This window comes from Lepidochelys kempii, chromosome 6 (genome assembly GCF_965140285.1).
Source record: "Lepidochelys kempii isolate rLepKem1 chromosome 6, rLepKem1.hap1, whole genome shotgun sequence".
Lineage (NCBI taxonomy): Eukaryota > Metazoa > Chordata > Testudines > Cheloniidae > Lepidochelys > Lepidochelys kempii.
Window position 1 is genome coordinate 19,165,282 of NC_136385.1, and position 26,296 is coordinate 19,191,577.

General features: G+C 50.5%; 1 protein-coding gene across 1 annotated transcript in view; it reads left to right on the forward strand.

Annotated features, from left to right (window-relative positions):
* The window catches only part of LOC140912507 (NACHT, LRR and PYD domains-containing protein 12), a 284,723-nt gene that overhangs the window by 78,485 nt on the left and 179,942 nt on the right, over positions 1-26,296 (forward strand). Inside the window, exon 6 of the mRNA XM_073346992.2 lies at positions 11,961-12,128. Coding sequence (XP_073203093.2) covers positions 11,961-12,128 — 168 coding nt within the window. The remainder of the gene's footprint in view (positions 1-11,960; positions 12,129-26,296) is intronic.

Consider the following 26,296-nt stretch of genomic DNA (forward strand, 5'->3'; position numbering starts at 1 on the left):
CTAGGATGATCCGAGGAATGGAAAACTTGTCTTATGAAAGGAGACTCAGGGAGCTTGGCTTGTTTAGCCTAACTAAAAGAAGGTTGAGGGGAGATATGATTGCTCTTTATAAATATATCAGAGGGATAAATACCAGAGAGGGAGAGGAATTATTTAAACTCAGTACCAATGTGGACACAAGAACAAATGGATATAAACTGGCCACTAGGAAATTTAGATTAGAAATTAGACGAAGGTTTCTAACCATCAGAGGAGTGAAGTTTTGGAATAGCCTTCCGAGGGAAGTAGTGGGGGCAAAAGATCTATCTTGCTTTAAGATTAAACTCGATAAGTTTATGGAGGAGATGGTATGATGGGATAACATGGTTTTGGTAATTAAATATTCATGGTAAATAGGCCCAATGGACTGTGATGGGTTTTTAGATGGGGTAAGATCCAAGTTACCCGGGAAAGAATTTTCTGTAGTATCTGGCTGATGAATCTTGCCCATATGCTCAGGGTTTAGCTGATCGCCATATTTGGGGTCGGGAAGGAATTTTCCTCCAGGGCAGATTGGAAGGCCCTGGAGGTTTTTCGCCTTCCTCTGTAGCATGGGGCACGGGTCACTTGCTGGAGGATTCTCTGCTCCTTGAGGTCTTCAAACTACAATTTGAGGACTTCAATAGCACAGATATAGGTGTGAGGTCTTTTTTTAGGAGTGGTGGGTGAAATTCTGTGGCCTGCATTGTGCAGGAGGTCAGACTAGATGATCATAATGGTCCCTTCTGACCTAAATATCTATGAATCTATGAATTGTGCCATTCACTCTGCTTGTGTGTTGTCTGTCATATTTAATTACACTGTAAACTCCTTGGGGAGGGACTTTGTATGGAAAGTCTGTACAGTGCCTCTTATGATGGGTTTGGTCATAGAAACTCCCTTGAGACTGTCACTTTATGCACTGGAACACCACTGAGAATAACTCCCCCTGCCAGAATGGGCATCCCTCAACTCTGTCTTGCTGAGCTGGACACTCCAGTTTAACTCCAGCACAGACTCAGAGAATGGGCCACCCCCTCTGGAGTTTCTCAGACACTGAGATTCACTCAGCCCTAGGGTTTCTCAGTTAACAGGGACTTGTCCAGTGCTTGGTATACAGACTTTCTGGGAGTCTGAACCCCAGATAAATCAGTCTTACTCTGAATAAAGTTTATGCAGGGTACATTCATAAGAGTCTGCCCTCTTTATCACTGAAAGATATGCACAGCTGTTTGCCCCCCATCCCCCAGGTAACAATTCCTTACACTTGGTTTATTAATAAACAAGTGATTTTATTAAGTATAAAAAGGTAGGATTTAAACAAATATAACAGATTACCTGAAATAACATGGAGGGTGAGAAGTTATTATTGGTAACTAGTTTCTTAGTACATTACAGACAGAACAAAGTTACTAAGTAAAATAACACATGGCTAAGCTTAAAGTCCTTCTCAGGCCAAAGTTGTATTTTCTGACTTGGGTCCAGCAGTTCTCCCCCACCCCTGTAGTTACAATCCTTTTGTTTCCAGGTGCTTTCAGATATCTCTTTGGGGTGGGGAGGCCGTCTCTTAAGCCAGTTGAAGACCATCATTATTTACTTCCCCCGCCTTATATAGAATTTTCCTAAGGCGGGAAACTTTTGTTTTGTTTGATCCTCATACCACTCCCTCCTGGAAAAGTAAAGTACCAGATTTAAGATGGATTCCAGTATCAGATGACATGGTCACATCTCTCTATCAGACCCCAGCCCCATTTTTCCTGGGCTGACCCCTATGTACACAGGCAGGCTAGCAGGTAAACAAAGCTATTTACAACTCATTGTTTCTGTAGCACCCTTAATGGCTTCCACTTAATATGACTACATCAGTAATGCAAGTTTATACCTTATTTTCCTAAATTCAGACATAGAAATAATACATGCAACCAAATAGGAAAACCATATTCAGTAGATTACAACTTTTGTAACGATACCTGACATGGGACCTTTTGCATAAAGCACGTTCTAGTTATGTCATTCATATTGACAAGCATATTTTCATAAAGCATATGGAGTGCAACCTGTTCTTGATTGCTCTACATGCACTACTGTAATACAGATAAGAACCTTGTGGCTATAGCTCCAGCAACATGAGAGATCAAATTTTGATCAATGAACTCCCTAGGATTAAACCTGAGAGCTGGAAACGAAGCACTCTCAGCAGTGCTGCTTCTATTCTGTGTCCAGGCCTAAAACCCCGCTGGGTATTGCCAACAGGCCGGTGATGGATGTAGTTATCCAGTAGCTTCTGGAATCAGTTGCGCAGGTGTGGGAGACTAGGTGATACCAGTTGGAATTGGTTGTTATGTTGTGCAGAAGCTCATGTTAAGCAATGCAGATGAGTTAGAATTCAGACAGTGAATGTAGCAGAGCTCTGTCAGACTCCCTGGCTCTGCATGATCACTGAACTGCGCTGGAGGTAGCTTGTAAGGCCGGCTGCATCAAGCAATGGATTTGTAAGTGCTGGCCAGAGTGCTGCATGCTCAAGAGTTTGGCGGGTTAGATTTCCCTCCTCAGTGGCAGTTGGTGACAAAAGTTGTTAGTAAGTGTTCTAAGTACTCTTACTGTCCCTCACCAGCCAACAAGCTTAAGGATCAGAGTCATAACTGGAGGCTTAAACTTCTTCTAGTGTTTCTAGGATTCCTCTTTTGTGAAGGGGCAGAATTTGGAGAAGGAGGGTGTCATGTTATTCCTGATGGCCGCAGAGAAGAACAGTAAATATCAAAAACATTTTATAAAGAGCGAGTAGAGGTCTTCTTGTTTGCATATTGTCATAAAAATTGCAGATAGAAAAACTGTTCTCAGATCAGTCCAGTCTACAAATGATGATTTTTTTTTTTATTGTTTTGCATTTCATGGTACAAGCACACACTCTTGTATGATTACAGACTTTGGCTTTAACCAAAGGTAAAGAAGTGTGGCAAAATGCATACAACATATCACCTGGATCTAAGTATTTCCCAAACTTTCAAAAACAGTACTATTTTGAGTACATAGTTGCATTATCAGTCATATTTAGAAGATTTCTGCTACTTTTGGGGAAAATCAAACATTGGTTTTTAATGACTTGTGGCCTTTGTGATTTTATAATTTTTTTCAGATCGGATAACTAGTAATGTTGAATCATTAGAGAAAACCACACCACTTCCCACCTCTACATCCACCCTGGCCATGACTGCCAGACATGTGCCTAATGTGGTAGCAAAGAAATTTTTCTAGCTGAGGAGTTAAACTTTAGTGCCCAAAATACATCCAGGCTGGTAGACTAGTGAAAAGAAAGGGTTTTCAGTGTTGCTTCAAGTGTAAATCTGCATGTAAACTTAATCATGGAGCTGCTATTGCCTTTGCATACATTCCTGTCTCCCACTTAGTTGATGCTTGTTTTGGACTTTGTATGCATCTGCTGGGAAATAATCAAATCTATTTTGGGGTCATGTGATTTTGATGTATCCAATTCTCTTTACAGTACATCATAATAGGACACTAACAAGCCATCCCAGTACAGAATTCCAGATGAAAACTATGAATGCTCTTATAATTTTGATCAAACACAATTTTGCCCTTGAAATGTATGGCAAATTTCTAATATTGGAAATGGCACCTGACATTTCCAAAACATCTGGGTCAGTCCAACCTTCCCTCCCCCCACCCTAGCCTCACGTCTAGGGAGCCCTTTTTGAATTTTTGTTTTTCCTTCCAACAGCTCTTCAAATGTTTGTTTGGGTCTGGTCAGTAGTTAGATCTTTTGGAATTATTTTACACACTTTAGCAAATCACAGTGGGTATCAGTATGATGAGAAGCCTCATCAGTAGCTCAGGCACTAATATTCAACACCTGATTGATAAATAACTCCTCCTTAAGAGCCTCAACCAAGAGGGAAAAAAAGGGAGGTCATGTTGGTTAAAAAAATGGGGACACTTCTGAAACTGAGAAACACAAGGGAATGAGAACAGCTCTATGCAAGAGAAAGGCCGGTCATGTAATTAAATTGCTAGATCAAAACTCAGACTGTGTGACCTTGGGAAAGTCATTCAGTCTCATGTGTCTCAATTTTCCATTTGAAAAATAATATTTCCTTTCCCTATATTTTGTCTTCCTGGTCTAATTTAGATTGTAGGATCCTCAGGGCAGGGACTGTGTGTATTGTTGCTCCTTCTTTTAGGACCATTGTCCTGTTCTGACTCCAGCGTTACCCTTAACCAAGGGGTGGCAGGTGTCCAGCACCTTTCCGATCAGAGGAGAAATCAGTGACATGGAGTCTGGGTAAACTCTAAGTGAAACTTGTCACATTTACTCGCCTTTTTTGGATTGAGATGGTCACACAGCAAACAGGGCAGGTTCCTCTTTCAGAACTATCAGCCCAGCAACAAATTACAAAGGAAAAACTCTGCTTCAAGAATGGACTCTTGTCAGAGCTCAAGGCAAGAACATACTCTCTCACTGCTGGCACAGCTGCCTCCTTCCCAAAGCTTACTTTTGTCTCTATTCCTCATTTTGGGGGGGTGTAATGAGGCATGACTCACCCATGCAGCACCTCCTGCTGGTTGTCCTTGGGAATTAGCTCTATCCAGCTCCAAAGCACCCTCTGCCAGCCAGTGTCACTTGTTACTGGGCCCCAAGTCCCTCCTGGACCCCAGTTCCCCCTTTCTCTGGGGTGCTACCCCTGGCAATACCCCACAATCTTAAGATCTCCCCTCCCACCTAGCCTCAGTCTTGGCTACTACCAGTCACCATCTAGCCCCTGCACACTGGAGCGGACTGCAATGTATAAGCCAATCATCACAGGTAAGGGGAGTTTGGATCTACTGCCTCTACCTACCCCCAGGCTGCACCCCCAGTACCTATTAGGCCTTAAGAAAGGCCTGCAGCCTGGGGCTTTTCTAGGCAGGAAGACACTCCCCAGTACTGCTCAACTCCAGTACCTTTCTTGGCTTCAAACAGCCAGACCCCTTTTCTCTCAACTGCCTAAGGAAAACTAACCTAGCTTCTGCCTAGCAGCCCTTTTATAGGCCTGCTGCAGCTTGATTGTGGCATGGCCCCCAGCTGTGGCTGCTTTCCCAAATCAGCTGAGCTTTTCCCCAGGCCCAGGCTTTTCCCAGGGCTAATTTCAAGGGCTACAAGGAGAGAAAGGTCAGTCTGCTTGGGCTGCCCTATTGGCTGGAGCCCTCTCTCTCTCTCTCTGGTTGTCCTGCTGGCTGGAGCTCCTTCTCCTTCTCTTGGGCTGTTGCTGGCTGGAGTGCTCCTTCTGTGGATTGCTGCTGCAGAGTGGGGTGGGGGGCCCTTGCTAGCTTGCCCCCTTCCCCCGCCCCGAGGGAGAAGCCAGGACCCCACTACTGCCACCTGTGGGGGTCCTTCCTGCCTGGCCGCCAGGGTTGCTAGAGCTGCTGCTGCATTTGTCCTGGGGAGCTGCTGGAGCAGGAAGACGACCGAGAGGACCATCGGCTGCTGGGGGAGCGCACAGAGACTCGGGAGACCACTGTGGAGGGGGCCATTAAGGCCTGAGTGATTATCAAACTGTGCTTTTGTGGTGGGGTCCTGACTGTGTTTGTGGGGATGTAGGGGGTGTGGCATGGAGCCTGCCCCCTGATCCATCTGTGTCCCTCCCCCCCACCATTGCCCCCTCCACCGTCCACTCACCATCTGCCTCAAGCTCCTGCCTCCAGGACTCAGCTGCTTGTCTGGCCTGCCGCGCCCATTTGGGCCTGCAGCAGCAGCCAGCCAACATTAATTTTTCGCAAGCGCATGTGGGTGCATGTGCCCCCCCTTTTTTTGGACTGCCCCCCCCTCCGATTACAGCCCTTTGCCCCTCTCCCCCACCTTCTTTGCCTAAGCCCCTTGTGAGCCTAGTTTGTTTGCCTGCCCTGCCCTGCCCTTTTTCCTCTGCGGTTTGGTTTCGTTGTCCTGCCCCAGCCCTACAGCTAGCCCCTTGGTTCCCCTGTCCCACCCCCAGTCTGGTTGCTCCTTTTCCTTTGTGGCCCCCCCTTGCCCTGATTGGCCCTCCCTTCGTGTGCCCATGCCCCCTCCCATGTGCTTGTGCCCTCCCCCTTTTTGGTTGATCACTGCACCCCCCTGATGTTGTTGTAACCTTCCCTCCCCTAGTTCAGCTAGAGAAGCCGGATTTCCATCCTATGTCGGCGACTGACCCCCACCCCCCAAGTCCTTAATAGCCCCTTTATCTGCCCCCCCAATTTTGGCATCCTCCTTCCCTGCCTGCAGCCTAGCGGGGAGGAGTGGTTGACCTGCTTCCCCTCCCCCCCCCCCTTTCTCTTTTTTCACCTCCCTCACAGCTCATCATGGTGGGAGACACGACAGGTGGGATCCATGGGGCAGACCCCGCAATTCCCCCTCCAGCCTCTACTTTAACCACCGCTGCCGAACCACCTGCTATTGGCCCCGCTGGGGCACTGGCAGCGGTGGGCAATGGGGTGACCTCAGCTGCTGCCACGTCCCTCACCCCCTCCGATTCTGGGGGAGCTCCCCCAGCTGGTGGGAGGGGCCGGGGCAAAAAGAAGGGAAAGAGCCTTGCTAAAAAGACTAGGCCCTCCATGGCAGGGGCTGCCCCCACTGCCGCGGCCCCCACCATCTGCTGCGGTGTCCCTCCCCGCTGTTCCCTCCACCAGCACCGCGGGCACTCCCCCTCCGGCCCCTAGAGCGTATGCCCAGGTGGCGGCAGCCCCCCCCCCAACCACTACATCCTCTCTCCCAGCCACCGCCGTTGTTACCATCCTTAGCGGCCGGGGCCCCTTCCCCACCTTGACCAGGAAGCACGGCGTCCGTTGCCTCTTGGTGCCCGCCTCGCCCCACGTGGAGACCTACATGTGGGCGTTGGCGAGGGTGGTGGGGCCTACGGCCATTGTGGCGGCCTCCAAAATGTATGGCAAGGTTGTCTTCTTCCTTGCCTCGGAGGCCGCCATCCAGGAGGCGGTGGAGCAGGGCCTGGCGGTGAGGGGGGGGGCTGTTCGTCCCCCTGGAGCCGCTGGAGGACCTGGGTGCCCGTGTAGTCCTGATTTCCATTCCTCCTCTCCTCCCCAATGCTGCCCACCCTCTCTGTCCTGGGGAAACCAATCTCTGTTATCAGCCCTCTCCCGCTGGGCTGCAAAGACCCTGCCCTCCGTCACATCCTCTCGTTCCACCGGCAGGTGCAGCTTCAACTGCCGCCGGCGGCGAGTGTCAGAGAGGCGCTCAAGGGGTCTTTCCTGGTCCCCTACCAGGGGGCCCGTTACCGGGTGCATTATTCCACGGGGGAGGCCTGGTGCTACCTCTGCCGGGCGATGGGATACATCCGGAGGGACTGCCCCTTGGCCCGGCACGGAGGAACGCCTGGGACCCCCAAGTCCCGGCAGGGTGCCGGCCCCGTCATCGCCGGCGCCCCTGGCTGCCCGGTACCCAGAGCCGCCCCTCCTCCTTCTCAGCCCACCACTGGTCCTGCTCAGGCCTAAGGGGTACTTCCACCAGTGTGCCCAGATGAATGGGAGAGCCCCGCCTCTGCTGCATGCACTCTGGCTGGGCCCGTAGAGGAGGGTGCGGTGGGGATATCGCTGGGTGTGGGAGAGGGCCCGCCCCAGGGGGAATCTGCCCCCCCCATGCTGCCCCGCTGTTGCTTTCCCAAGTCATCATCCCTGCCCTCAGACCCAACCCGTTACTCAGCCCGCAGACAATGCCATGGAGGGCTGGACCCCAGTACATGGAAAGCGTGGCAAGTGGAAGGCTCAAGCTCCGCTCCTGCCATCCAATGCGGAGGCCCCCTGGAAAACCAGGAAGGGGGACACCGCTGCCGAGCCTTCCGCCCTGCCCACAGCCACGTTCCATCCACCAGTGCCGGCTGGGGAAGACGTGGCAGCACCGGAGAGGAGCGCCTCCCCTCCCTCGTGGTCCCTCCCAACGGAGACCTCCGCTAGAGCCCCTCCTGCTCCCTTAACATCTGAAGCCCCTGTGAGACCTGAAGCGGGCGCTGGTGGGGAGGGCCCCGGGGTGGTGAGAGGTGATTGAGGCCCTGGGTCTGACCCTGGTCACCCGGGGTAGGATGACCCTCTGCCAGCGGGCCTTGACCTGAGCGACCTCACCCCAGCCCCCCTCCCCATAACCACTGCTTCCGCTCCCGCCTCCGAGGGTCTCCTGGACTCTTCGACCTGCCCCGTCGCAGGTGGCACTCTGCTGATGGCCGCCGAGCCTGCTGAGGCGATAGCCAGTGCCTCGCGGCCAGGACCCAAGTTACCAGGGGTATCCCCCATTGGCGTGGGGCAACCGACTTCCTTCCTGGGCTGGGGCCCCACTGAAAATTGTCCACCTCCTGATGTCGTGGCTGTCACACCTGCCATTGAGCCTGGCATCACTGGGGTCCCCCTCCCCGTCCCTCAGGCCCCTGAGCCAGACCGAGGGGAGCCACCTCCTGGCGACCCAGTTCCTGGAGCCCAGGATCCCACCTCTGTCCCTCTTCCCACCCCTACTCCTGACCCCTGCTCTACCCCTACTCCTGACCCTGTCCCTATCCCCTCCACCTCCCGCGATGCCATTGCCGCCCCTGGGGCCGTCTCTTTCCCTTTCCCGGAGGGTGACCCCCAGGAAGCGGCCTTTGTGTTTCCATGTCCCGACTCACTAGGGGCTGCAATCTTCCCTCCACCGCCCTGCATTGAGCCGGGGTCTGAGGCAGACCACATGCCACCGGCCCATCAGGCGCCACATCGAGGGTCCGCCCCTTGCCTGCCCGTCTTGGTGGGCCACGGGGCTGTGCCAGGGGCCCCACTGGAGGATGACCGGGGGCCAGTGATCCCACCCCCCAATAGGCTGCGAGAGGAGCTGTGGGAGTTTCTAGAAGATGTCTGTGGCTCCCGCAATAAGGTGCAGCTTGCTGTCCAGCGATGGGGGGATTTTCACAAAATCCTCCGGGCCGTGAGGGCCCTTATGGGGGAGGGTAAAAGGACCGGGAAGCAGGGCGCCGCGGCTTACCACCGGGTCCGCAGCTTCCATGACTCCTTGCTCACCTACGGGGTAGGTCACAGTTTGCTGCACAGCCCAATGTGGGCTGTGAGCATCCCTGATGGCGAGGATCACCCCCAGCCCTCCTCATGACACCTATCGCCTTTGCAACATTGAACACCTGGGGCTGTAGGATGGGTCTCCACAGGTGCCAAGTGCTCTCCTTCCTTCGGGAGGGGGGGTACTCTGTGGTTTTCCTGCGGGAGACCCATACAGATCCAGCAGTTGAGGACAGCTGGCGGCTGGAGTAGGGGGGACAGGATCTACTTTAGCCATCTCACAATTTGTATGGCTGGAGTGGCGACCCTTTTCTCCCCCGACCTACGGCCCAAGGTGCTGGGGGTCGCCGAGGCTGTGTCGGGCCGTCTGCTGCGCCTCCGGGTCTGCATGGAGGGGCTTGTGGTCAACCTCGTTAACGTCTATGCCCCGACATCGGGCAAGGAGTGGCTGTCTTTTTATCATCAGGCATCTGCCTTCCTCGGCTCCTTGGATCCTCGTGAGTGCCTGGTCCTGGGCAGGGACTTTAACGCCACCCTCAAGGAGCAGGACCACTCAGGGACTGAGCAGTGCCCAGCCGCCGCGGACGTCCTCCGGGAGATTGTCGAACATCACTCCCTGGTGGATGTCTGGTGCGACCACCACCCGGACGATATCTCGACGTCCACCTATGTCCGAGTGGAGGCCCATCGGTCGTGCCACTCCCGGTTGGACCGCATCAACTTGTCACGCTTCCACCTTTCACAGGCCCACTCCTCCAACATCCGGCCGGCCCCTTTTTCAGATCACCATCTGGCCACCGTGACAGCCTCTCTCTCTCAGGGGCCAGCCTATTGGCATTTTAACAACAGCTTGCTGGAGGATGTGGGCTTTGTGGCGTCCTTCTGGGAGTTCTGGCTGGCCTGGCGAGGGCAGCGGCGTGCCTTTCCCTCGGCGCGGCAGTGGTGGGACCTGGGGAAGGTGCGCACTTGGCTCTTCTACCGTGACTACACTCGGGGCGCCAGCCGTTGGAGGGATGTGGTGATAGAGCAGTTGGAATGGGAGGTCTTGGAGCTAGAGAGGTGTCTGGCCGCCAGCCCTGAGGTCCATCCCTTTGCGAAACATTCCAGGAGAAGCGGGAGGAGTTCCGGGCCCTCGACAACCATTGGGCCCGGGGTGCTTTTGTTCGATCCCGCATCCGCCTCCTTTGGGAGATTGATCGCGGCTCCCACTTCTTCTATGCCCTGGAGAAAAAGAGCAGGGCCAAGAAGCACGTCACTTGCCTTCTGGCAGAGGACGGCACCCCCTCTCATGGATCCGACGGAGATGTGAGAGAGGGCCAGGACCTTCTACACAAACCTTTTCTCCCTGGATCCGACTGATCCTACCGCCCGCCCGCTTCCCGGAAACCAATAGGTCCAGAGGGCGTCTGTCCTTTTTTATCCCCATTGCAGTCCTCCTTTCCCTTCATGTGTCCTCTGCCCACTTTGGGGTATCTTTCTCCTCAACTTCTCACTTTTCTTCCGTCCTTTCTTCCCTTTAAATCTTGTGGAGCTCTTCTCTGTTGCTTCATCAAGAACACCCTCTCCCCACCTCCCCTGGCTAGGGCTTATCTCAATAGTTTCCTACGTACACCTATGAGGTTTTTTTTTCTTTCCCTGCTCAACATTGTGAGTGCCTGTCTTCCTCCCTCCAAAATATCTCAGGGGTTCTATGAAATCTTACTGAACCTGGGGGCCCCACAGGGAGTGGGTGCTTCTCTCGCTCATATAAATTCAGGGCTCTTTTTCTCTCCCAAACCTTTGGATTCCCCTCCCCATTCAGTGGAGTGACCATATTTTCAATACAAATGTAGTCATGAAAAAGGCCGAGGAGGTGACAGTTCCGGTGGCTGGGATGTCTCTACATGTGTGCAAGATTTGGCAGCTGTCAGGGATTCAGAGGTCTCCCTGTGAGCCCTGGAGGGAAGGAGGAGTGGCAGTATGTGACAGACATGCTGGGTGCTGGTCACTGAGATGCACATGGTCATAGCCAGGCTGCTGCCATAGTTCCACACTCTTGTGGGCTGGCAGCTCCCCCAGGAGCCCAAACTCTGCAGGGAGGGACTCGGAATCCAGTAGAAAATTTCTGTTGTAATAACCCCACTGGTTTTTGGAACAGGCCCTGCCAACAGGGTAACATGGTTGCCCTCCTCTCAGGGGCTCTTCTTCTCCAAACTTTGGGGATCCCCCTTGTTGTGGAGCTTTTCTCCTCTTTGTCTTATTTCCCCCAACCCCACCCTTTGGTCCCTGGTGTCAGTGGAAGGTGAATATGATGCAGTCAGTGCTGGGCCTCGCAGCTGCCTCCCCTCCCCAGGCCTGAGGGGCAGAGCTGGGGGCAGAGACAGGAGATGGCTGCTTCCTGCAGGCAAGCAGCAGAGCCAGTGCCCGGCCCAGCTGCCTGGGGAGGGGGCTGCTCCTACAGGCTCCCTGTCGCAATGGGGCTGCTCCGATTAGGTCGCACCATCCCAGGGCTGATCAGTGCCAAATCCAATCTGATTGGCTGAGAGCTGGGTAGGTGGGATTTGGCATGTCCCGGTGGCTGCCCTTTAAATTCTGGTTGGTCAGTGGAAAGGGTGAGGGGCGGTGCTTAGTGAGGAAGTCTCACCCCAAACCTTATTCCTTATTGGTCAATGGCAGAGATTTAAGGATTGGGGTGTCTGGTCCATTCACAGTGCTGACTGGTAAAGAGTGAAGTGCAAGGGGTGGGGCTTAGGCAGGAAGTTCCCCCCCACACTGGTTCCTCATTGGCATAGGGTGGGGGTTGGGACAGGCGGTGGAGCAGGGCTTCTACTTCATTCTTCACGTGGATTGGTCAGGGAGAGGGGCTGGTGGGTGGGGCCACCTGTCAGAACAGCTGTGACGAGCCCCCTTCACACTGTGATCCCCCTTCTCTGTGTTTCTCTCTCCTGCAGCTTGTGGAAATGTCGTCTCACAGCCGCTGGCTGTGGGGATCTTGCAGATGTTCTCAGAACCAGCCAGAGCCTGACCGACCTGTACCTGTATAATTCTGTGGAAGAGGCCGGAGTGCGGCTGCTGTGTGGGGGACTGAAACACCCGAACTGCAAACTGCAGACACTGGAGTAAGTAACATTTGGCCTCCTCTGTGTATTTGTAGGTGTCCTGTGTGTAAAGTGCTTGACACAGTGAGAAATAGTTGAGGGGAGAAGATTTTTCTCTCTCTCCGTTCCACTCTGATGTTTCTGGGGGACTGAGAAGTTACCCCATTATCCCCTGCATACTACCCCCCTGTAGTAGCTGTCTGTCAGCTCCCTGGCACCACCAGCCCTTCTCTCACCCAAGCACTCTACTCTGGGCTTATGCCAGCCCCAACTTTGCCTTGCAGGGTGACAAGAGGGGCACTGAATCCCCAAATCCTTTTCCTGTGATACCCAGCCCCTGACTGGCTACTCACAGAAGTATCAGTTCTTCTGCACCCAAAGATGCTGTGTACCCCAGTTTACCAGAGTTATCTTAAACCGCTGCTCTTGTAAGCCACAGAAGACTTGTGAACACTTACAATAAGACAAAAGTAGGTTTATTAGAGAAAGAAAGAAAGAAAGAGAATAAAGATTTATGCAGGAATGAGAGAAGGTGATGGAAACAACTGGTTGTAATGCAAAACAAAAACCTAAAGCGTGAACCTGAGCCTACACTTGTCAATAGCTACCTCTCCTATCTAAAGAACTAGGTTTTCCCCACAAAGTTCAGTCAGTTGCAGAACTAGCTGGTTTCATAAGGACCAGGACCCAAATATTCAGGACAGCCCCCTGAACTTCTCAAAGGTTTTCCTCAGTGAATACAGAGTGCCTTTGCCTACACTCTGTTATCCTGAAAATTGTCATTGGCTATATTCATAGCCAGGGTGATCCTCTGCTTGCTGTGATGTTCCTTTTCACCTCTAAGTGGTTTGGATCATTTCCCATGGTCTTTGATGCTTTTCCATTGACTGTTCTGGGATGTGGCAGGAGTAGACAACACAGCTTTCTACAGATGAATAAATATCCTATAAGATGTGTCTGGTGTATTGGGTTTGTCAGGTATGCAGTGAGAGCTGTTTGCAAAGAACAGGGGACCCTTTGCCAAGGATGCTTGTGTTACACCAACCCCATTTTTTTTCTCTATCTTTCCTCTTATTACACCCACTCCATCTCATGCTGACCCTGGTGGTGTTCCTGGCAAAGGCTTTAGCAAAGGGGTGATCTTCCATTTAGCTCTGAACATGCGCAAGCCAAGACTTAGTCTGATACCCTCTAAGGAGTTGTACACATAGCCACCGACTTTCCCTCTAGTCAGGGGGTGCTCGAGTCCCCCGTCCCCCACTCCATCCCTTCCCCCAAACCCTGCCCCCACACTGCCTCTTCCTGCCCATGCTCCACCTCTGCCCCGCCCCATACCACCCCTTCCCTCAAACCCCCACCTCTTCCCCGCCTCGTCCCCTGAGTGCACCATGTCCCCGCTCCTCCCCCTCCCTCCCGGAGCATCCTGAATGCCACAAAACAGAAACCAAGGGGATCCAGTGGATATAGTGTACCTAGATTTTCAAAAGCCTTTGACAAGGTCCCTCACCAAAGGCTTTTACGCAGAGTAAGCTGTCATGGGATAAAAGGGAAGGTGCTCTCATGGACTGGTATCTGGCTAAAAGATAGGAAACAAAGGATAGAAATAAATGGTCAGTTTTCAGACTGGAGAGAGGTAAATTGTGATGTCCCCCAGGGGTCTGTTCTGGGACCAGTCCTATTCAACAGATTCATAAATGATCTGGAAAAAGGGGTAAACAGTGAGGTGACAAAATTTGCAGATGATACAAAACTACTCAAGATAGTTAAGACCCAGGCAGACTGTGAAGAGCTACAAAAAGATCTCTCAAAACTGGGTGACTGGGCAACAAAATGGCAGATGAAATTTAATGTTGATAAATGCAAGGTAATGCACATGTGAAAGCATAATCCCAACTATACATATAAAATGACGGGGTCTAAATTAGTTGTTACCACTCAAGAAAGAGATCTTGGAGTCATTGTGGATAGTTCTCTGAAAATCATCCACTCGATGTGCAGCGGCAGTCAAGAAAGCAAACCGAATGCTGGGAATAATTAAGGGATAGATAATAAGACAGAAAATATCATGTTGCTTCTATATAAATCCATGGTATGCCTCCATATTGAATACTGTGTGCAGATGTGGTCCCCCATCTCAAAAAAAGATATATTGGAAAAGCTTCAGAAAAGGGCAGCAACAATGATCAGGGGTATGGAACAGCTTTGTTAAGAGGAGAGATTAATTAGACAGGGACTTTTCAGCTTGGAAAAGAGACAGCTAAGGGGAGATATGATTGAGGTCTATAAAATCATGACTGGTGTAGAGAAAGTAGATAAGGAAGTGTTCACTACTTCTCATAACACAAGAACTAGGGGTCACCAAATGAAATTAATAGGCAGCAGGTTTAAAACAAATAAAAGGAAGTATTTCTTCACACAATGCATAGTCAACCTGTGGAACTCCTTGTCAGAGGATTGTGGGAAGGCCAAGACTATAGGAGGGTTCATAAAAGAACTAGATAGCCATTGATGGACCTATCCTCCATTAGTCTATGAGCCAGGATGGGCAGGGATGATGTCCCTAGCCTCTGTTTGTCAGAAGCTGGGAATGAGCAACAGGGGATGGATCATTTGATGATTACCTGTTCTGTTCATTCCCTCTGGGGCACCTGGCACTGGCCACTGTCGGAAGACAGGATACTGGGTGAGATGGACCTTTGTTCTGACCCAGTATGGCCGTTCTTATGTAGATTCCTGAGAGGTCTAATAGCTACACAATTAGTCAGAGTGCTTTGAATTTGGCATGCCTTATGGGTGCAAGGGGTTCTGTTAGTGATCCCAACATTGGGGTCATTTGACCAAGGGGTTCCTGTGATACAGCCCCTCCCTCCATCCAAAAACCCAGGTTTTCTTAAAGTTGGCAGATTCTGGCAACCTATTTATGCTCAAAGACAAAGATCAATCCAGGGCTTAGCTCATCACAACAGGGTCTCAAATGCTCGAGGGTTCCCCAGCACAGGGCTTGGCACCCACAAGCCGTTTGGGGGAAATCAAATTCAAACATTATTTCAGAAAGAGTTTGCATCTCCAGTTAGGCACTTCAGAAGGCTTGTGCGCCTATTCATGTGCCTAATTAATTAAACTGAGCATGAACAGAGGGAGAGGCTACTATCGGTAAAACCACCTGTCACAGGGTGGTGACTCTGTGGATGTGTTAGGATAATTGCATTTGAGTACCCTCCCCCCCCCCCAGGGAACTGTGAGTCCAAATGCAATCCCGGGGCAGAAATGTGAAGTAAAAGAAACAGGCACATTGTTCCAACTACATCTATTACAGGGGGATTTTAATTAGGGGGAAAGCGAATCTGAGTGTGGCAGAATATGCAGGAAGATGCTGAAACTATTTTTTGGGGGAAAAAAAAACCCCACACAAGCTAATGCTTGCTGGGAGGGGAGAGCGATTGGGGTAACAGAGTCGGTGGGAAGAGGGGTTGAGGCTCAGGTAATTGGGATCTAGGGGCACGGGGGGAAATGATTTGTGTGTGCTACAGTCTGGCTTTACCCGCAGTCCATCTCCAGGGGCGTGACCTCCCACTTCCCTTCTCCCCTCATCTGATCCAGGTTCTGGGGGCCTTGTTTTTTAAGAGGGGTCAGAGCCCCACTCCCTATTCCTTATGTTATGGGGATTTGAGGAACCCTTGTCCCCTGGTGGTGTCTGAACTCTTCTCCATACTCCTGCGTGAGTGCAAGGCTCTGGGGAAACCTAATCATCTATGGGGGTGTGACCCCCATCACTGCCCCCTCATGTGATCCGGGTTCTGGAGAGGGCTTGCCTTTCTGGGGTGTCTCAGCCCTTCTCCCTAACCCCTCCATGTAATCTGGAAGTCACTGCCCCTTTGCGCGTGTCTGAGCCCCACTCCCTGTCTCCTGCCATCCCATGTGTGCTTGGCTGTGGGAACAGCTGCCCATCTATGGGAGTCTGACCCTCATCCCTTCCCCTCCCGCCCCCAATGAGGCAGGTGCCAGGGGGCTTGCCTCTTGGGGGTGTCTGAGCCCGTTTCCCTACCCCGCATGTGAGCCAGGATCCAGGAAGCCTTGCCCTCTAGCTTAGAACAGGCATGCTCAGAGCATGCACCAAGAACACACTCCTGAGGCAGGTGTGCTTGACACACATCAGAAACTCTCCAGCACTGAGGGGGAAAGGGAACACCCACAGAAATGAATGGAGCAGTTCACATGTCTCAGAGCTATTTTTTCAAGCTGCATTAATCTCCATGGGGTATTCTCATTCAGCTGAGAACATCTCATTGAGATGAATGGGCCCCTTACTACCTCTCTGAGCCTTCAACTTTGAGGTGGGAAACCTGCCTTGGGTAGAAATCTGAGAATGAACTGTAAATGTCTGGGGAAAAATGAAGTTAAGGTAAACGCCCACACAACCTTAACTGTGCCCTCTCTGAGTGATGTCTCAGAATACCCATAAGACACACACTTGAACTCTGCCTTTGCATTATGATGAACAGGTGCTGCCTGTACTTGCCCTCCACTCAAACACTGAGCCTACTCCCCTGAGAGAATACCACATCGGTAAAATGTAACAGTCACTTCATACCCTTTTAGAGTCCCTTCAGATTTACACACAGGTTACCACCTCAACCTATACCTTCCCCTACCCATCATTAAATCCAAAGACTGCTCTACTGACGCTAGCCATAGCACCCCCGTGCCCTGCTCCTGACACAACCTCCACAATTCTATACTGAAGTGATGCAGACTGGAACCTCATGGTTCACATGCTCCTCTTTCTTTTGAGAATACACACAGAGGAGACTCAGACCCAGATCCCCTCATGACGCAGTCACCGCTCTATGATGACGCTCCTCAAGCTAATCCCTAGATCTCCTTATATCACAATCACAGTTCTTCCAAGATGCTACAATGTATTCCTCCACCATTCAGTACAGTTACACCTAACATGGTGAATGCATCTGGAGGGCATGCACTTAATTGCCAGGGGCTATTGCCAGCTCCAGGAGCAGAGTTAAGATTATGTGGGTGTTTACCTTCACTCTGTGTTTCCTGGTTTTCTGAAGTGTGAGATGGGCATGAGCGATCACCCGGCAACCTGAACTCAGAATTAAACAAGATTTTTGTCATTTAAGTATTACTGTATTATGGTAATTCCTAAGTGCCCTAGCTGCAATCAGGGCCTCAGTGTGTTAGGCACTGGACATGATGTAATGGCAGGTGTCAACAGGCGGTTCTGTTATAGTCTTCCGAGTTCTTTTTTTTAGCACGTAAGCAAGGTTTTAGTCTTGGGGCAATGTGTGTTGTGTTAGTTTCATTGGGTTTTGCAAGATTTGGTGGAGATGCGGTTTTGGGGAGGCGGGAGCTGTGCAAGCAGCCAGAGAGTTTGCTGTCTGCCTTGCGCTATGACTACAGTCTATTCTGGAGACAGGTTTCTCCTTGGGAGTTTGGTGTTGGGCTGAGATCCTTGAAAGAGGAGACAGCCCTTTATGCTGTGTGACCATCTCATTCCAGGACAGACAAAGGGAAGGGGAAGTCAATATTATAATTCCCATTTTTCAGATGAAAAATTGAGACCCAGAAAGATGGAATGACTTGCCTGAGGTCACACAGATAGTGTATGGTAGAGCCAGGAACTGAACACAGACCTCCTAAGTTCTGATCCAGGGCTTTAACTACACAACTTGGCTGTCTCGTGCAGAGAGCTGTGCTCATTCTTGTGTTTCTCAGTTTCAGAATTGTGCTTTTTAAAAATGGATATAGTCTCTCTTTTTATATGGTTACAGTTATTAAGGCAGAGCTACTTAGTAATCAGAGTGCCTCTTGGGCTTTGCTTTGGACTGCAGCCGCCAGAAGTCCTCATTCAGGGTAGAAAGCAAGACCACAGAGCTGGACCTGTGACACAGGGCATTGGTACTGAAGTGCTTTGAGATTAACAAACAGCGTAAGATTGCACTTGTTTGGTTATGCATGGGGGTTCTCCACATGGACATTTGCTTCAAAAGGAAAATACGACACAACTCTGCCCATTGAGAGACAAATGCTGGCTGTTGTGTCTGGTGGTGTATCCTAGCTCTACTGATGTCTGACCATAACATGTTCATGAAATTTAAGAGCTGTAAGCCATATTACAGAATCCACTGTGCAAAGAACCACCTAGTGTTGCTAGTTCTTGCCGTTTTATTGCAAGGTTTACAATACTTGATGGGGTTTTTATTCAGCCTCAGCTCTTGGAGGCATGTGAATATTTGAGAATTTCAGCTTAATTTTTTATTTATAATTAAGTTCCTAGGTCCTCGTGATTGTGGAGAAAAGATTAAATATGTGACCCAAGTGTAACCTATACAGTCAGGAACTAGAAGGCTAAGAAAAAGAAACACAAAAGCATTACTTTTCTTCATGATTTTGGGGGTCTCACTTATGACTTTTGAACATCTGGAATTGCCAATACTGCCTATATGTCAGAAAATAATTATGACTTTGCAAAAGTACTTATTAATGTGAAAGAAAGGCCCCTAATGGACCTTCTTAAAGCAGCTGTGCTTTCAAGGGCATCTATAAATAGTTAAATCGGAACTGCAAGAGGAGGAGTTTGGCTCCAATACTATGCATTTCCAAAACAAACTTTGATAAGGTCAGACAAGAAATAAAAAATGACCAACTCTACGGCAGCATGACAAAGTAATTGTAGATGGCCGGACAGAGGAAAAATCCATGGTGCCCCCCCATAGCAGTTGGGTGCAGGAGTCTGGTAGAAGGCTAATATACTGGTCACTGGATGAATAGTTTTCTGTTCCGTGAGTGACCAGAGCAGGGACTGCCCTAGAGCAATCAGGAAACTGCTAGAACCAGTGAAGGCAGGCAGGCTAATTAAGACACCTGGAGTCAATTAACGATGTACTAGAATCAATTAAGGCTGGCAGGCTAATCAGGACACCTGGTTTAAAAAGGACCTCCCTTCAGTTAGTGAGGGGTGTGTAAGACGCTGGGAGTGAGAGGGTGCTGCTGGAGGACTGAGGAGTATGAACACCATCAGGAAGAAGGTCCTGCGGTGAGGATAAAGAAGGTGCTGGGGGAGGCTATGGGGAAGTAGCCCAGGGAGTTGTAGCCGTCACGCAGCTGGTACTGGAGATGTTGTAGACAGCTGCTATCCACAGGACCCTGGGCTGGAACCTGGAGTAGAGGGTGGGCACAGGTTCCCTCCATCCCCCCCAAACTCCCTATTTGACACAGGAGGAGTTGACCTGGTCTGTGAGTCACAGCAGAAGGGAAGGTCTAATTTGGGAAGGTCTCTGGCCTGTCCCCGACCCACTAGGTGGGACAACAGAGGCTGCGGAGATTGTTCTCCTCCTTTTCCCCATGCTGGCCAGTGATGAGGTTAGCTGAGTGAATGGCAGGTTTGAGCCTCTAGCAAAAGCGGCCAAACTGAGGACTTCCGTGGACCTCTGAGGCGAGCAAATCCACCAGAAAGCACAGGACCCACCAAGGCAGAGGAGGAACTTTGTCACAACTGGTGTCAGGGGTGGGATTTGGTGCACAGTGTGGTGGAAGAAGGAGGGTTTAAAAAAAAAAGAGGGAAAGGGTTGTTTTTTTTTTCTCCACCACAATGGCTGAGGTACTGTGGGCACTGATACAAGCCACGGCTGCCCAGCAGGAGGCTACCCGTGTCCAGACAGCCGCCCAACAGGAGGCAGTGCGGCTGCAGCAGGAAACCAATCACCTGCTGATGGACCAGGCCCCTCAAGACAGTGCTATGTTGCAGGAACTGGTAAGCCAGGTGAAGGCCCTTACGGTGCTGAACCTCAGCCATGATGGGACGCGGGTCATATGGGCCAGCAATTGCCTGCAGAAAATGACATGGGAGGATGACGTAGAGGCATACCTCCTGGCATTTGAGAGGACAGCCCTGTCGGAGGCTGGCCCCGAGAACAGTGGTCTGGCATTCTCTCCCCATTCCTATCTGGGGACGCCTAGAAGGCCTACTATGATATGACTGAAGAGGCTGCGGCAGACTACCCCCAGCTGAAAGCAGAGATCGTGGACAGATCTGGGGTAACGACCACAATGCGGGCCCAGCGGTATCATGAGTGGAGGTACCAGGAAAACAAACCCCCACGGTCCCAACTATATGACCTCCTCCATCTCACACAAAAGTGGTTACAAACCGAGTCCCAGAGCCCAGAAGAGATACTTGAGGTTTTGGTCATCGACTGATACATGAGGGTACTACCGCCTGATCTTAGCACCTGGGTAAGCCAGAACGACCCCTCCACCTAGGACGAGGTTGTTGCACTGGTAGAGAGGTGAAGGATGGTGAGGGAACTGACCCGACCAGCTAAGAAAGAGGCACCTCGAGTTAAACTAGCGGCACCAACCCCCAGAGCTCAGGTGACTGGGCCCCCAGGAAGGCCCAGGTGGAAAAGAGAGGGGCTGAAGGTCCACTGGAGGCAAGAAAAAGTCGGAGCACTGAGGGTGAAGAGGATTGTGGTGTTAGACTGCCCAAACTGAGAGACCGGGGAATGCCTAGGGCCCCATACAGATGTTATGCCTGCAGGAAGTGGGGACACATAGCTGCACAGTGCCCCGATGCCGAGAAGCCTATGCAGTGTAACCTGGGGAACTGGGCAGATCCATGCTCCCTAATCCACCTTGTGGGGGTTGAACTAACCCCACATATGTATACCAGACCAGTGAAACTAAATGGGGTAGAGACTACGGCACCAGTTGATTCAGGGAGTGCTATCAAACTCATCTCAGGGAAGCTCGTGAAGTGTAGTGAGCTGTTGCAGGCCAAATGTATGGGGATAATGTGCATCCATGGGACGGTTGATTATTACCCCACCATCCCAGTAAAAATTGAGATCCAAGGGAACATTACAGAGATGATAGTGGGTGTAGCCCCTAAACTCCCATACCCTGTATAATAGGGAGGGACTTCCTGGAATTTTGTGACTTCCTCCAACACCCTCTCTGGGAGTAAGGGAGGGACCCTGAAGCTAGTGAGGCATCCACAGTGGACTGTCAACCCCCAATCTTCTCCAAAATATCCCCAGATTTGTTCTCCACCCCCAGGTGGGGCAGAAAGACAAAAAGGGAAAGAAGGGCAGCTGAGGCCTTGGGAGCCCGAGTACTGACCCAAAGCCAGAGGGTCGCTCTCGTAGGTAGGCGGACCCAGACAGCTGGAAAGGAGGCCTCCCAGGAGGAAGAAGCACCTGAGCCAGACCCCAACCCTAATGCCTATGAGCCGGCAGAAGCAACAGAAACCAGCCCCCTAGAACCTGGGCAGACTAGCCCCGGGAGGGAAAATTTTGGATGGGACCAAGCCGAAGATCCAAGGTATTACAACATTAGGAATGAGGTAACAGAAATAGATGGGGTCCCCGTGGAAGGGAAAACCCAGGGACCCGGCCCCTACTTCATCATAAAGAAGGATCTCCTGTACTGGGTTCCACCAGTACAGGGTCAGAAGGTAGAACAGCTCCTAGTACCTGACAAACACCAGAAGGCTGTATTAAAATTCGCCCATAGTCATCTTTTTGGGGGGCATTTAGGGGTAGAGAAGACCCTGGCATGGGTCCTACGAAGGTTCTTCTGGCCCAGGGTGCACAAAGAAGTGCGGAGATACTGCACTTCCTGCCCAGAGTGTCAGCTGCACAGTCCCCGTCCCCACTCGAGGGCACCTTTGGTACCCCTTCCCATCATAGAGGTCCCATTTGAGTGAATAGCCATGGATCTAGTGGGACCCCTAGAGAAGACTACTTGGGGCCACCCATATATACTTGTTGTTCTGGACTATGCTACATGGTATCCAGAAGCCATCCCCTGCCCTCTAAAACAATAGCCAAAGAGCTAGTGGGGATTTTGCCCGAGTGGGGCTACTGAAAGGGATACTGACGGACCAAGGAACCCCATTTATGTCAAAACTAATGAAGGATCATAGAATATCAGGGTTGGAAGGGACCTCAGGAGGTCATCTAGTCCAACCCCCTGCTCAAAGCAGGACCAATCCCCAATTAAATCATCCCAGCCAGGGTTTTGTCAAGCCTGACCTTAAAAACTTCTAAGGAAGGAGATTCCACCACCTCCCTAGGTAACGCATTCCAGTCTTTCACCACCCACCTTCCTAGTGAAAAAGTTTTTCCTAATATCCAACCGAAAACTCCCCCACTGCAACTTGAGACCATTACTCCTTGTCCTGTCATCCGCTACCACTGAGAATAGTCTAGATCCATCTTCTTTGGAACCACCTTTCAGGTAGTTGAAAGCAGCTATCAAATCTCCCCTCATTCTTCTCTTCTGTAGACTAAACAATCCCAGTTCCCTCAGCCTCGCCTTGTAAGTCATGTGTTCCAGTCCACTAATCATTTTTGTTGCCCTCCGCTGGACTCTCTCCAATTTTTCCACATCCTTCTTGTAGTGTGGGGCCCAAAACTGGACACAGTACTCCAGATGAGGCCTCACCAATGTCAAATAGAGGGGAATGATCACGTCCCTCGATCTGCTGGCAATGCCCCTACTTATACACCCCAAAATGCCATTGGCCTTCTTGGCAACAAGGGCACACTGTTGACTCATATCCATCTTCTCGTCCACTGTCACCCCTAGGTCCTTTTCTGCAGAACTCCTGCCGAGCCATTCGATCACTAGTCTGTAGCTGTGCATTGAATTCTTCCATCCTAAGTGCAGGACTCTGCACTTGTCCTTGTTGAAACTCATCAGATTTCTTTTGGCCCAATCCTCCAATTTGTCTAGGTCCCTCTGTATCCTATCCCTACCCTCCAGCATATCTACCACGCCTCCCAGTTTAGTGTCATCTGCAAACTTGCTGAGGGTGCAATCCACACCATCCTCCAGATCATTTATGAAGATATTGAACAAAACCGGCCCCAGGACTGACCATTGGGGCACTCCGCTTGATACTGGCTGCCAACTAGACATGGTGCTATTGATCAATACCCATTGAGCCTGACAATCTAGCCAATTTTCTACCCACCTTATAATGCATTCATCCAGCCCATACTTCTTTAACTTGCTGACAAGAATACTGTGGGAGACAGTGTCAAAAGCTTTGCTAAAGTCAAGGAACACCAGGTCTACTGCTTTCCCTTCATCCACAGAACCAGTTATCTCATCATAGAAGGCAATTAGATTAGTCAGGTATGACTTGCCCTTGGTGAATCTATGCTGACTGTTCCTGATCACTTTCCTCTCCTCTAAGTGCTTCAGAATTGATTCCTTAAGGACCTGCTCCATGATTTTTCTGGGGACTGAGGTGAAGCTGACTGGCCTGTAGTTCTCAGGATCCTCCTCCTTCCCTTTTTTAAAGATGGGCACTACATTAGCCTTTTTCCAGTCGTCCGGGACTTCCGCAGATTGCCTTGAGTTTTCAAAGATAATGGACCAATGGCTCTGCAATGACATCCGCCAACTCCTTTAGCACTCTCGGATGCAACACATCCGGTCCCATGGACTTGTGCACATCCAGCTTTTCTAAATATTCCCGAACCACTTCTTTCTCTACAGAGGGCTGGTCACCTCCTCCCCTACTCCATATACATACCCTGAGGACTTTGGTCTATCATCCACAGACCAATGGGCTGGTAGAAAGGTTCAACTGAACCCCCATGTCTACTATAAGGAAGGTGGTAAGTCAAGACGGGAAGGACGGGGACACCCTACTACCATACCTTATATTTGCCATCCGGGAGGTACCTCAGGCCTCAACTGGGTTTTCTCCCTCAGAGCTATAAAAATGGGCACCAGCACCGGGGCATCTTGGACATAGCCAAGGAAATTTGGGAGGAGCACAATGAGGGGAAGAATGTAATTGAGCATGTGTTACAAATGAGGCACCGGATAGCGTGGGTCACTCCCATTGTGCGGGAGCACCTAGAGAAGGCCCAAGAGGCCCAACGAGTTCATTAGAACCGCCAAGCCAAAGTTTGGCAATTCCAACCTGGAGACCGAGTAATCGCATTGGTGCCCACGACACAGAGTAAACTTTTGGCCCAGTGGCAAGGACCCTATGAAATAGTTGAATCCGTAGGGGAGGTAAATTACAAGGTGTGACAACTGGATGTCGGAAACAAGAGCAAATATATCATGTCAACCTTCTGAAATCCTGGCATGCACAAGAGGCATGCGCAGCTGTCCGAAAAGACCTACCCCAGGAGAACAAACCCTCCGAACAGGTGAGGGTGTCTCCCGATTTAACACCAGACTAGAAGAATGAGGTGTCTGAACTGATCTTCTGGAACCAAGATGTGTTCTTGACAAAACCAGGTTGAATAACCAAGACATATCACCACATCATCATGAACCCCTGAGCCAGAGTAACAATGAGGCTCTACTGGGTACCAGCAGCCAAAAGTGAGGAAATGAAAGCGGAAGTAAAAAAAAAAAATGTTGTGGTGGGCGTCTGTTATAGACAAGAGGATGAGGTAGACGAGGCTTTCTTCGGATAAATAACTGAAGTTTCCAGATCACAGGCCCTCATTCTAAAGAGGAACTTCAATAACAATGATATCTGCTGGGAGAGCAATACAGCAGTGGACAGACAATCCAGGAAGTTTTTGGAGAATGTTGGGGACAACTTCCTGGTGCAAGTGCTGGAGGAACCAACTAGGGGCTGTGCTCCTCTTGACCTGCTGCTTTGGGCAGCAGTGACCATGAATTCAGGATCCTGAAAAAAAGGAAGAAAGGAGAGTAGCAAAATACGGACCCTGGACTTCAGAAAAGCAGACTTTGATCCCTTAGGGAACTGATGGGCAGGATCCTCTGGGAGGCTAATATGAGGGGGAAACGAGTCCAGGAGAGCTGGCTGTATTTTAAAAAAGCTTTATTGAGGGCACAGGCACAAACCATTCCGATGTGCAGAAAGAATAGTAAATATGGCAGGTGACCAGCTTGGCTTAACAGTGAAATCTTTGGTGAGCTTAAACACAAAAAGGAAGCTTACAAGAAATGGAAATTTGGACAGATGACTAGGGAGGGGTATAAAAATATTGTTAGAGCATGCAGGGATGTAATCAGAAGGCCTAAGTACAATAGGAGTTGAGGCTAGCAAGGGATGTGAAGGGTAACAAGAATGGTTTCTACAGGTATGTTAGCAACACGAAGATGGTCAGGGAAACTATGGGACCCTTACTGAATTGGGGAGGCAACCTAGTGGCAGATGATGTGGAAAAAGCTGAAGTACTCAATGCTTTTTTTTGCCATGGTCTTCACAGACAAGGTCTATAAGGTGGACTATAACGTGGATAGAAAGTTGGCTAGATTGTCGGGCTCAACTGGTAGTGATCAATGGCTCCATGTCTAGTTGGCAGCTGGTATCAAGTGGAATGCCCCAAGGGTCAGTCCTTGGGCCAGTTTTGTTCAATATCTTCATAAATGATCTGGAGGATGGTGTGGATTGCACCCTCAGCAAGTTTGCAGATGACACTAAACTGGGAGGAGAGGTAGATACGCTGGAGGGTAGGGATAGGATACAGAGGGACCTAGACAAATTGGAGGATTGGGCCAAAAGAAATCTGATGAGTTTCAACAAGGACAAGTGCAGAGTCCTGCACTTAGGAAGGAAGAATCCCATGCACCGCTACAGACTAGGGACCGAATGACTCAGCAGCAGTTCTGCAGAAAAGGACCTAGGGGTTACAGTGGACGAGAAGATGGATATGAGTCAACAGTGTGCCCTTGTTGCCAAGAAGGCCAATGGCATTTTGGGATGTATAAGTAGGGGCATTGCCAGCAGATCGAGGGACGTGATCATTCCCCTCTATTTGACATTCATGAGGCCTCATCTGAACTACTGTGTCCAGTTGTGGGCCCCACTGTTGCGGTTCAATGACAAGACAGGACAAAGCTTTTAGCAAGCAAGCAGGCTAGTCTGCCAACGGACTTCTGCCTGTCAGCTTTCCACCTTCTCCTTTATTCTTTTTTCCCCCCGTGCATTACATTCTCCAACAGATAAAAAGGAATACACTGGCTTTGTTTAACATTCTTATTTACCAATTTCTATCTACTGCATTCCTTGCTCTCGGGCCTTGAGCCGAGTCCTGGGAGGCTTCCCACGGTTCATGTCATCTGGGCGAGATTCCAAGGTTCATGTCCTTGAGAGGAGCTGTGTGTGCACAGCTCCTGCACAACACTCCGGGTGTGCCCTGAATGTTGCCAAGTGCATGAAC